The following is a 12913-nucleotide window of genomic DNA, read 5'->3' as shown; positions in this document are numbered from 1 at the left end:
TAGAAGGTCATAGGGTAGCTTGGAGTTGGAGTCTTGATAAGGTGGAAAAGACAGAAAACACTTGCTCTGGAATGGCCACTAGGAGCTGAGCAAGCTAGTAAAAATTGAGGCTTAGATGAAGTTACAAGACAGGAAGTTTCAGTGGGTCAAAACAGCCTTGTGCTCTGGTTTCATCTGCAATCCCCTTCAGTCTAAGAGAAAGGGAAAAATTGGCTAAAGGTGAGATTCAAGGTGTTTAGCCAAAGTTAGAGTGTGAGGGAAGACAGCCTTAAAGTAGCAGACCGCAAAGTCTGGGCAGTGAGTCTTGATAATGGGTGAAATGAGTCTTGATATGGGTTAAATGGACTTGTGAAATAGAAGAGGCTGGGTCAGTTGTGATGGAGAAAGCAGCTTTACTTGGTGGGGCCGGTGGATAGGAGAGGTAGGTGATGGGCAAGGAGGCTGTGGTCATAGAAATTAAAGGGAGAGAGTACAGATGAAAAATAGGATATGTAACAGTCTAAGAAGTGGCTATGGCACTGGGAAACTAGTAAAGAAAAGGCCTGTACATTTACTGCTAATGGAAGGAGTCCTAGGTAGCAAGCAGGGAGAGGGAGCACATGGAAGGATGCAAAGGGGGACATGGGAGCATCAGAGTCATTTTTTCCTGAAGACTAACCTCAGCCTTACTCTCCAGAGAGACCCCTTAGATGACAGTAAACAAGGAAGAGATCAGAGACAGGTCAGCAAGAGTGGGACAAAAGAAAAGGAAGGCTGGAGACTCAGGAGACCAGTGCCTAGAAGGCAATTTCAGAGGGGGGTGCCTGAAAGGGTAAGCCCACCCTTCTGATGAACACCTGCCTAGACACTCTTACTTCCTAGGCTTGGAAGTTAGCTGCCCAAGTTCCATACCTATTCCTGACTCCTGTAAGCCCAGAAGTAGTAGGACAGTGCTGGGGAGGAGTGATTGGATGCAAGAATGTCAGGGGACCTGTCTTCGTCCCCATGCTCTGTCTGCCCTGGCATTGAAGCCCTAAAGCATGATCTGAAAGAGTTGGTGACAGATTTATTATTCACCTAGGTCAGGAGCCAGAGAAAGGGGAGAGACCAGGGAAGAACCAGCTCTGGGCGTCAGTCCCTGTCACCGCCCCAAACTCTGTACAAACCTGGTCTACGCCCCTCAGTGCTGGAACTTACGGCCACAAACATGAGAGCTCCCCCCTCTCTTTCTTTCCAAGCCATCGGCTGTTCTTCTCATTTAGTACAGGGGAACTGTCAACTATGTTCCCAGCAAACATCATAAAGGAGGTCCTGTTCCAAAGGCCAACATCAGCTTGGACCCCGCCCCTTGAGGCAGGTTATCCACCCCATGGTAAGATGCTGGGCTGTACACCAGTTCAATAGCGCCATGCGTCCGGCTGCTCGCGGGCACCCTGGCCTGCAGGCTGTCTGGGATTGAGCCGTATTTCAACACTTCAGTACGCAAGACCATCCTGAGAGGAACCCAGGAAGAGGGTGTGGGCACTACGTATGTCCCAACCTTGGCATCTGTGCTATGCCAGTGCTCCCACTTCCCATTGCTGGCTATCGCCTTCAGATAAATCAGACCAATCCCGAGATCATCCCCCAGCTTCTCCACCTCTTCAGTCTATTGCGCGGGTCTGGCTGAAGGAACACAGGCTATACAAAGGTGCATGGGGGAAAAAGGACTGCATGAGGATTTTAGGAAACATTGTAGGCTCAAGGGAGACAGGACTGATGGCCCCAGGAAGGAGACAGAGGCAAAGAGAAAGAAGAGTGGCTGTTACTGCCTTTGGCCAAAAAGGAGAGGGCAGCTGAAAGGGTTATGAGAGATGGGGTCACACATGATTTCCCTGGTTCCTCTTAATATTCAGGGTGTGGGCTTCTCTCTGGAGTCTGGGAAAGAGGAAGGAGCAGCCATATTGGATGTAAATATCAAATTCCCTCACCTCTGCCCTGCACGCACCCTTTTTCCTCTCACTTCCTGGCTCCTAGGGCTACGATCTATCTGCCCCAGGGGCAGGGAAGCCACGGTCCCTCTGGGTGGATGTCCACCTGCAGCTGCTTTCCTCAGCCAGGGACACCAGAGCCAGGGTGGAGGCCGTGGTGGGGGGCTGAGGCTCCCCACACCTGCACAGCTGCCAGAGCTGACGACGATACTTGTCCCCCGTGAGCAGGTAGAGCACGGGATCCAGGCAGCTGTTGGCACTGGCCAGAGGCCGAGTCACTTTGTAGACCACATTGACAACGTTCAGCACCCGGCAGTCGGCTTCCAGCAGCCTTGACATGTAATAAATGGTGCGGGTGACGTGGAAGGGCACGAAGCAGACAGCAAAGACAGTCAGTACCACAGCGATGGTGCGGAGAGAACGCAGACGTGAGGATGACTGGGCAGCCCCTGGCAAGGGCCGATACAGGCGCCGGGCCATGAGCCCATAGCAGACGAGAGTGACCAGGCAGGGCACGCCAAACAGCAGCCCCATGATGGCTGAGCTGAAGTGTACGTAGTGGTCAAACTCCTCGGGCCGAGTGGTGTCGTGGCACAGGATGGTGTCCTTCTTGGGGCTGGTGGTGACGAAGAACAGGTTGGGCACAAGGCAGCCAGCCACGACCAACCAAACGGCCAGGCAGAGAAGGCCCGCGAAGCGCGGGCGGCCCCAGCGCAGGGCCCGAAGGGGGTGGCAGATCCCCAGGTAGCGGTGCACGCTGATGCAGGTAAGGAAGAGGACGCTGCAGTAGAGGTTCCAGTAGAAGAGGAAGCGGATGAACTTGCAGAGCCCCGTGCCAAAGGGCCAGTGGTTGCGGGCCGCATAATAGTAGATGAGGGTGGGCAGTGACAGCACATACAAAGTGTCTGACAAGGCCAAGTGGAACATGTAGGTGGCCGTGGCATCCCAGGGGCGGAGGCGAAAGAGGAAGAGCCAGAGGGTCAGGGTGTTGAGGCCCAGGCCCAACAGGAAAACGACTGTGTAGCTCACGGGCAGCAGGATGAACTTGAACTCTTCATTGAAACTGCAGTCCAGCTCTCCCTGGCTATCGCCAGGATCTGGGCTGGGACCTAGGGTTGTAAGCAGAGAGGACTCTGCACCGGCCATGGTCCCCCTGGAGGTGGAAAGGGGAGAAGTGAGGACAGCTGGGTTTTCCTGGCCTCCCAACTCTGACCTGAAGCCAAACAGCCGAGAACGGGGAGGGCCGTGACCAAAGCACGAGGAGTAGCTGACAGGAGTATATCCAGGAGCAACCCGGGCCAGGCTGGCCCCTGCTGGAGCCCCCTTGGTCCAGCCTGTGGCAGTGCTGGTGCCCAGCAGGGCAGGCTGGGAGTTTGGGCTGTTCTCATCCTGCCACTGACTCTGTCCTTCAGATCTTGGCTAGCCGAAAGGGCAGGACCATCCAACTGGCGAAGATGGCCGGACCCAAATTGTCTCCTAGCCCATGACATTTCTCCACATGGTGACTTTACCTATCCCCTCACCCAGGTCCCAGTGTCTCCACACTACAATTCCTTTTTTGATGCCTTCCCCCAGCCTGGTCCAGCCCAGGAGCCCCATCACCACCCTCAACAAAGAAACTTGGCATGTCTCCTACCTGGTCCCCTTGAAGCTGAGCCCAGTTGACTCTGTCACCTTTCCCTTTGTCAGCCAGAGGGCATATCCAAGAGGGCGGGTTTGGGGGTGGGGCCTATTCCCTCCTCCTGGCCTGGGAAATCATCAGAGCTAGAAAGGTCCATCAAGATTGTCTAGTCCAACCCACTCACTCTATAGATTGAGAAACTGGGGCCCGGTGAGATTACTATTTAACAATTTCTAAATGACTATAGGACAGAGTACACAAGGAAACATCCAAGTTTACAGATGGAGAGCCAGGCCGCAGGAGACTAAAGCTACAGGGAGATCATACAAATCTGTGTAAGCGAGCAGAAACACGGGAAGTGAATGAATGCTAACATGGGCAGAAATGCCAGATAACACACAGAAAGATTTTAGGAAAGCCATAGTACTGATATAAATCTATAAAAATGCTTATGTATCACGTACTGTGTGCAAGGCACTATTCTAAGTGCTTTACACTTATTGATGGCCCCACAGGTTCTTTAGAAGCACAATTAATCTCCCTACTTTGCCGATGAGAAAACTAAGGCACAGAATTTATTCTGCTATTTAGTGGTAGAGTCAAGATTTGAATCAAGGCAGGCCTGCCTTTGATCCGGGCTCTAACTCCATGTTCTTATTTTTTTTAAGATTTTATTTTCTTATTTGACAAAGAGAGAGACAGCAAGAGAGGGAACACAAGCAGGGGGAGAGGCAGAGGAGAAGTAGACTCCCCCACTCCCACTGAGCAGGGAGCCCAACACGGGGCTCCATCCCAGGACCTTGGGATCACAACCCAAGCCAAAGGCAGATGCTTAACCATTGACCCACCCAGGCGTCTCTCATCTGTGTACTTAATTGCTATGTGTGGTTGCCCCTCTGAAGCCACTGGCCATAATCCAGGAAAAAGAGAAGCAAATGTTTACTGAGAGCCCACTGTGTGCTTGGTCCTGTTCTAGGTACTGGTAGTTCACTAGGAATGAAGAAAAGAGAAAAACTCTCATTCTAATGGAGCTCACATACTAGTGGGAGGGAAAAGAAAAGAAAATTAACAAGTAAAATATATAGATTGTAATCACTGCTATGGAGAAAAAGGTGGAAAGGGAAATAGAGAAGAAGAGACATGGGGATAGAGAGGATTGCTTCTTTAAATATTAGGGTGGGAAGGTCCTTGGAAACCATTGTGAAGATGGCTTAGCTTTTACTTTCAAAGAATGGGAAGCCATTGAGGGTTTAGAAGGGACAAGTGTCAGGGTCTAATTTATATAGTTTTAAAAGATTTTATTTATTTATTTTAGAGAGAGACGGAGAGAGAGAGTGAGAGCGCGGGTGGGGTGTGGCAGACACAGAGGGAAAGAGAAACTCGGATTCCCGCTTAGCGCAGAGCCAGTCCCAGGGCTCGTTCCCACGACCCCCAAGATCACAACCCAAGCGGAAACCAAGAGTCCGACGCGCCCAACCGACTGCGCTCCCCCCCCCAGGTGCCCCCTGATTTGTACTTTTGAAGGGTTACTGGCTAGCTCTATGTTGAGAATAGACTGCAAGACTGGGGGGAACAAGAGGAAGATAAACCCAGGAGCTATTGCCAATGAATGATGGTGACTTGGACCAGAGTGGCAAAGGTGATGGGAAGTGGTCCGATTCTGGCTAGATTTTGAAAGTAAAGGCAGCACAATTTACTGATGTGGGCTGTGCAAGAAAGAGAGGAGTCCGGAACGACTCCAAGATTTGTAGCCTGAGCAACTGGAGGAATTGGGTGACTGTTCACAGTGATGGGAAAAGCTGTGAGAGAAGCAGGTTTGAGGGAAAACTGGGGGTTTATTTTTCAGCCTGTCAATTTCAAGAGGTCTATTGCACTTGTGAGAGGAGGAGGAGAGGAGACAGTTCCCTCCTCCCCAAGGTTGCTAGCCGACAGATCTTCCTGAAAGGCCCCACCCCATCCTACACACCACCCCTCATCTCTCTCTACCACTCCAGGAGACTCCAGTCTGAATATAGCAGAGAAAGTACAGAAACCAAACCTAGATGTTTGAGAGTTAAGTGCCAGACAATGCCACCTTGTTGGGAGCTCTGGATCTGGGGCTCCTGGGGCTAACTAAGGTGCCAGGATTGTGGGAATCTTCGGCAGAGGGGGCAAACTTTGGGCCTGGAGGACTCTGGGGGTGAGGCAACTAGTGCTCTTGCGGAGGGAAGGGCAGTCTGGGCAGAATCCACGCTTCAGGGAACTGGAAGCAGTGGGGACTCTGAACCTGATCTTCGGGTTACCAAGCTGGATTCCGGGAGTGAGAGGAGGCGGTAGGTCTGCGAGGGAGGCTCTAGAATCTGGGACCTAGATCTCCTGGAGGCCCAGAAACCTGGATAGGGGAAACTTGGAGATACTTGCCGCATGGCAGGGTGGGGGTAGCTAAAAGGGAGACATGGAGGAAGCGGTCTGAGCCTGAGCCCTGAACAGCAGGCTGCTGGGATATTGGATAAGAGGCCCAGATGTTGGAGCCAGACAGACACGAATTCAAATCCTTGTTTTCCCAGGCATTAGTTGTGTGATGCTGGACACCTCTTTGTAACTATGTTTTCTCCCCGGTGAAATGGACATAATAAACACCAGCCCTTCAGGGTTTCCTGAATATTGAATTGGTCAATAGGTGTGAACACACATCGTAAATCACAAGGTATTTTGCATTATTCCTTTGCACTTAGGGATGAAGCTGATCTCTTTGGAGGAGAACACGTGTGATTCGAGGTTTGGCATAAACCCAAGAGTTCACGCCAGCATCCTCCACAGTAGAGAAGCTCCTGCTGCTAGGTTTCTGCTAGTCCCTGGACGAAGCTCCAGCTGTCACTGCTGCCACCGCCGCCCAGTGGCTACTTCAGGAAAGGACCTCGCCCAGCACCGCCTGGGCCAAAAGGATTTGTGCCTTAGGAAATGCTGCAGGCCAGACCTGCTGGCCTCTGTGACACTCTTCCTCACTTTTGTTTCTGTGATTTTGCATTACTCTGGTTCTCCTACTCCTCTGGACGCCCCTTCTGACCTCTTCACCTGGCTCCTTTTTGTCCTCCTTCCTCCAAAGGTGACCTTTCCCCAAGGCTTATCCCTGGAGCTTTTTCTCTTCTGTCCTTTCTTCCCCCACTTCCTTCTCCCCAACCTCTTCCTCAGTCTATCATTTCTCTTTCCTGATCTCTCTCTTTCTCTCTCTCATGCTTAAAAAAAGAGATTTCATTTATTTGACAGAGAGGAATATAGCAAGACAGGGAACACAAACAGGGGGAGTGGGAGAAGGAGAAGCAGTCTCCCCACTGAGCAGGGAGCCCGATGCTGGACTCTATCCCAGGACCCTGGGATCATGACCTGAGCCAAAGGCAGCCATTTAACCCACCGACCCACCCAGGTGTCCTTACAAGTCTGTTCCTTATCTCCAGCAAGGCTGTTAAAAGCTTTAGAGTAGAGACTAGTACCACTGTGTCCAGCACCTAGGACAGCACAGGAAGTCTCTTATTCTACCATTTGATTCCTTGGTCTCCTTTCTATCCTTCCCCACTGAGCCAATGCCATTGTCCAGCTCCCACTTAAATCCGCTGGTATGCTTTCAATGGCAATAATGGAAAATTCCAAGTCGGATGATTTTAAAATGTGGAAATTTATTACCTTGCATCTAAGCCCAGGAGTGGGCCGCTTTGGAGTCGGCTAATTCAACAACTCAGCAATGTCACAAAAAATCCTGACTCCATCGTTCTGATCTGCAGCCCTCGGCATATTGGTTTAGCAACTCTCATGGTCACAAGATGGCTGATGCCCCTCAGCCATCTTCCAGCATTGCTTCCAAACATGACAACATTCAATGGTAGGAGAAGAAGGCCTCTCTTCCTGTAGGTTTACTATTATTACTCTGGAAACCTTTCCCAGAATCTCCCTAGCACACTTCCTTTCACATCTCAGTGGCTAGAATTTCATCATGCTTATGTAACTGCACCAGTCACTGGCAAGAGGGATGAAATGGCCATGACCGGCTTAGGAAATGGAGATTCTGCCCATAAAAATGAAGGGGGAGGTGGCTGGTGAGTTGACAAACAATTCTGTCTGCTACAACCCTTTATTGAATAACCCATTATTTCCTCACTTTGAGATCTGATCATCACTTTCCAACTGGAAGGCCCAGGTGGGAAAAATCACTGGGATGTGCAAGTGAGGTGGGTAAAGACCTGAAAATACATCTCTCTTCAATATAACACAGAGGCCAGAAGCTCCATAATTAGAGATGCATTCCTTTGCCTCCTTACTCTTGCTCTCTCAGAAAATGCAAACACCTTTTTTTTCCAGTTTCTATTTAAATTCCTGTTAGTTAACATATAGTATAATATTAGTTTCAGGTATACAATTTAGTGATTCACCATTTCCATATAACACAGGGCACTCATCACTGTAAGTGCCCTCCTTAATCCCCCATCATCTATTTAACCCAACCCCCCACCCACCTCCCCTCAGGTAACCATCAGTTTGTTCTCTACAGTTAAGAGTCTGTTTCTTGGCATGCCTCTCTTTTTCCTTCCTATATTTGTTTGTTTTGTTTCTTAAATTCCACATATGAATGAAATCATATGGTATTTGTCTTTCTCTGGCTGACGTATTCCACTTAGTGTAATACTCTCTAGCTCTATCCACATTGTTGCAAATAGCAGAATTTCATTCTTTTCTACGGCTGAGAAATATTCATATATATATATATATATATATATATATATATATATATATCACTACTTCTTTATCCATTTATCAATTGGTGGACATTTGGGTTCTTTCCATAATTTGGCTATTTGGCTATTGTTGGTAATGCTGCTTATAAATATGGGGGTGCATGTATCCCTTCAAATCAGTATTTTTATATCCTTTGGATAAATACCTAGCAGTTCAATTCCTGGATCATAGGGTAGTTCTATTTTTCACGTTCTCAGGAACTTCCATACTGTTATCCAGAGTGGCTGCACCAGTTTGCATTCCCACCAACAGTATAATTTTAGCCATTCTGACTGGTGTAAGGTGATAGCTCATGGTAGTTTGTTTTCCCTGATGATGAGTGAAGTTGAACATCTTTTCATATGTCTGTTGGCCATGTGGATGTCTTCTTTGGAAAAACATCTATTCATGTCTTCTGCCCGTTTTTAAAATCAGGATTTTTTGGTTTTGAGGCATTGAGTTTGATAAGTTCCTCATAGATTTTGGATACTACCCCTTATCAGATATGTCATTTACAAATATCTTCTCCCATTCCTTAGGTTACCTTTTATTGTCTATTGTTTCCTTTGCTATGCAGAAGCTTTTTATTTTGATGAAGTCCTCATAGTTTATTTTTCCTTTTGTTTCCCTTGCCTCAGGAGACATATCTAGTAAGATGTTGCTACGACCGATGTCAAAGAGGTTGCTGCTCTAGTATTTTCATGGTTTCAGGTCTCACATTTAGGTCATTCATCTATTTTGAACTTATTTTTGTATATGATATAAGAAAGTGATCCAGTTACATTATTTTACGTGTTGCTGTCTGGTTTCCCCAACGTCATTTGTTGAAGAGACTGTCTTTTGTCCATTGGACATTCTTTCCTGCTTTGTCGAAGAGCAGGAAATGTGGGTTCATTTCTGGGTTTTCTATTCTGCTGCATTGATCTATGTGTCCATTTTCATGCCAGTATCATACTTTCTTGATCACTGCAGCTTTGTAATATATCTTGAAGTCCAGAATTGTGATGCCTCCAGCTTTGCTTTTCTTTTTCGAGATTGCTTTGGCTCTTTGGGGTCTTTCGTGGTTCCATACAAATTTCAGGATTGTTCTAGTTCTATGAAAAGTGCTGGTGGTATTTTGATAAGGATTATTTTATATGTGTGGATTGCCTTGAGCAATATAGATTTTTCACAATATTTGTTCTTCCGATCCATGAGCATGGAATGTTTTGCCATTTCTTTGTGTCATCTTCAACTTCTTTTATCAGGGTTTTATAGTTTTCAGAGTACAGGTTTTTTACTTCTTTAGTTAGGTTTATTCCTAGATACCCCATTGTTTTGGTTGCAACTGTATATATGGGATTGCTTCCTTCCCTTCTCCTTCTGTTGCTTCTTCATTGGTATATAGAAATGCAACAGATTTCTGTATACTGATTTTATATCCTACAACTTTATTGAATTTGTGTATCAGTTCTAGCAATTTTTTGGTAGAGTGTCTTGGGTTTTCTATATAGAGTATCATGTCATCTGCAAATAGTGAAAGTTTGATGTCTTCCTTACCAATTTCGATGCCTTTTATTTATTGGTGTTGTCTGATTGCTGTGGCTATGACTTCCAGTACTATATTAAATAACAGTGGTGAGAATGAATATCTCTCTCTTGTTCCTGACCATAGAGGAAAAGCTCTGTTTTTCCCCATTGAGGATGATCATTAGCAGGGGATTTTTCATATTTGGCCTTTATTATGTTGAGACATGTTCCTTCTAACCCTACCGTATTGAGGGTTTTTATCATGAATGGATGTTGTGCTTTGTCAAATGCTTTTTTTGCATCTATTGAAAGAGTCATATGGTTCTTACCCTTTCTTTTATCAGTGTGGTGTATCACATTGATTCATTTGCAAATATTGAACCACTTTTGCAGTCCAGGAATAAATCACTAGAAAATGCAAATACTCTTGCTCAAATTAAACTATGGTGATAATTCTCTTTGGGAACTACAAACTGGAAAGGAATATGAGGGAATTGGGGGGAAAGATGGAAATGTTTTATATCTTGATCTAGGTAGTGGTTACATATGTGTACACACATGGGGTATTAGTTTCCTCTTCCTGCTGTAAAACAGTTACCACAGACTTGGTGACTTAAAACAGCAGACTTATTCTCTTACAGTTCTGGAGGTCAGAAGTCCAAAATCAGTTTCACTAAAATTGCACCTGAACTGCAACAGCTACCTTGTGACCATAAGAGAATATGGGTGGGGTGGGGGGGGTGAAATCCATGCACTTGTCCTTTCCAGCATCCAGAGCAGCATTCCTTGACTGTGTCCCCTTCCTTCATCTTCAATGCCAGTGACATAGCATCTTGCTTCAGTTCTCATATTGCTTTGCTTCTGTAGTCAAATCTCCTTCTAACCCCCTCTTTTTCCTCTTATTTATAAAGAGACTAGTGGTTATTTAGAGCCCACCCAGATGATTCAGAATAATCTCCCCATCTCAAGATCCTTAATTTAACCATTTCTTCAAAGTTCCTTTTGCCATATAAAGTTAAATTCATAGGTTCTAGGGATTAGGACCCTATATGTTTGGAGTCCATTATTCAGCCTACTACATTAGATAAAAATTCATCAAGCTGTGCAATTAAAGGTTTATGCATTTTGTTGTTGGTAAATTATACCTCAGCCAAGAAAGGCACATACTCCTGGAAGAGAGATAATGATTTAAGTTCAGTCATAGTAATGAATTAAAGACCTACCAGATCTATTTTCTTCTTGCCAAGAGGACCACAGATCTCAGCTGAAAGAGGGGATATGCTTTAAGTGTGGGTCTGAAGACAAAAATGTGCTGAAGCCTAGTCCAAAAGTACATTGATTCTGAAGTCTCACCTTCCCCACAGACACCAATCTTGGCAAGTGCAGAACTCTTTCCTGTATGTCCAGCATTAGTTTTAGTCCCACAATGGTCCCTGCAGAGTCTGGGCTTCCAGCTGTATCTGAAAATCCATGAGAAGGGCAGAGTAATAGCAACTAAAAGACAAGCTCCTGGGGTGTGTATTGGCAAGAAATGGCAAAGGCTAACACAGTTAGCTGTACAAAAAGAATACAGGACAGCTGCCCAGCAGCCACAGTAGAGAGCAGGAGGTAGGGAACGCCCAGCCCTCTGAGCCATAGTCATGGCCATGTTCTGAAGAATGGACTTCCTGTTGTGGCAGGTGGTGGGCATCTATGTATAGATACTAAAGACCAGCCAACTCTATGAGGGGTTGAAGGCAGGGTAGGGTCCTTTAGCCCCAGAGATTGGAGGTTCTGTCTCTACGTTCTCTATGTCCACAAAGCCTGGACCTGCACCCTGTGAGGACAGCCAAGAAAGGAAGATTATTTTTGTTGCTGCCATTGTGGGGGTCCTGGCAGCTGTAGGACAGAAATATCTCTAATTCCGTGAGTGGTCATATGAGGCAAGGGAAGCTGCTTAGAGCCTCTAGCATGGACTTAGTTTCAGGGATTCGGGAGAGTCAAAAACTGGGTGGGAAGGTTTGATCTAGGTGGGAGTGATACAGATGTCAATTGCCTATTCCTTCCACATGCAACGTCCTTCCAGGAGAATCCTTTATGGATTCTTCCTCTCCTTCCTCTCCATCAAGAAACATTCGGAGCTCACAGACATGTGCACACACAGCACAACACAATCAGCCTCCCCTCCCCAGTCACCACTCCCACTTACAGGAGACTGACTCCTGCTGTGCACATAAGCTGGGATAATCAGGGTTTCTAAACAGTAGGCTTCAAGAGTCCCAAGTCCCACGTGGTGGGGGACTGAGGAAGGGGTACTCTTTCCCATACTCTTAGCCTTTGTATGGCCTGTAATAGCTGATCAAGAGACATAGAAACACTAGAGGGTGACACAAGGCTCTCCTTTCAGAATCACAAAGACGCATACTTTGAGCCCTCCTATTTCTATCCCTCACCATGCTTTTTCTTTAATGTCCCTGACTCCCCTTTGATCCTGGTCCTCAGATTCAAGGCCTCATGAGGCCAAAACCCTGTAGTTCCCTTTCTCAAGCTTCCCAGACTTTAACACCATCAGATTCAACCCTCTACCCCCACCCTGTCCCAGCAGCAAGAGCCTGCTAATCCTTAGCCACTAATCTTTTAGCCTTTAATCTGCTTTCCAAACTCTTGGCACCTGAGCTATTTATAAAGCAGTGTTTTATGCCCCCCCAACTCCATTCTCCTTCCCTTACCCCCACCAGTCTAAACATTCAAAGGACCTTAACTATAAGAGGCTGGGGAAGCGAGCATAGCAAACAGACCTGGAGACGGATGTGAGCTTCATCTCTCTCCCCAGGTAATAGTCCAAATTCCTCTATTTCTAGCCCATACTAGGTCCCATATCCTTTACCTTTAGCAACCCCATGAATATATCAAGGAGCACTTGAGGGCACCTTTCTTGACACAATCAGCAGGCACTTGGGCCAAGACACCCTATGAGAGACCTCTGGAAATTCCCCAAATCTCACCCTTCAGGCCAGACCTGATATGCATCAAAGAGATACACTAGACAGACATCCCCCTCTTTCTAAGGGTCCCCACTCCAAGGCCTAGTACCTGGGGACATGGATGG

At 46.9% G+C, this 12913-nt stretch overlaps 1 protein-coding gene across 1 annotated transcript; it reads right to left on the bottom strand.

Annotated features, from left to right (window-relative positions):
• Positions 1–1997: 1997 nt before the first annotated feature.
• Positions 1998–3619, bottom strand: P2RY4 (pyrimidinergic receptor P2Y4). Its single transcript, XM_032847765.1, has 2 exons — positions 3586–3619; positions 1998–3102 (listed from the first exon to the last, which is right to left on the bottom strand). The coding sequence occupies exon 2, from the start codon at positions 3093–3095 to the stop codon at positions 1998–2000; it is 1098 nt and encodes a 365-aa protein (XP_032703656.1). The 5' UTR covers positions 3096–3102; positions 3586–3619.
• Positions 3620–12913: the final 9294 nt, after the last annotated feature.

This window comes from Lontra canadensis, unplaced genomic scaffold (assembly GCF_010015895.1).
Source record: "Lontra canadensis isolate GAN:19392208 unplaced genomic scaffold, GSC_riverotter_1.0 scaffold193, whole genome shotgun sequence".
Taxonomy (NCBI): domain Eukaryota; kingdom Metazoa; phylum Chordata; class Mammalia; order Carnivora; family Mustelidae; genus Lontra; species Lontra canadensis.
This window is presented reverse-complemented; position numbering and strand designations above follow the sequence as displayed.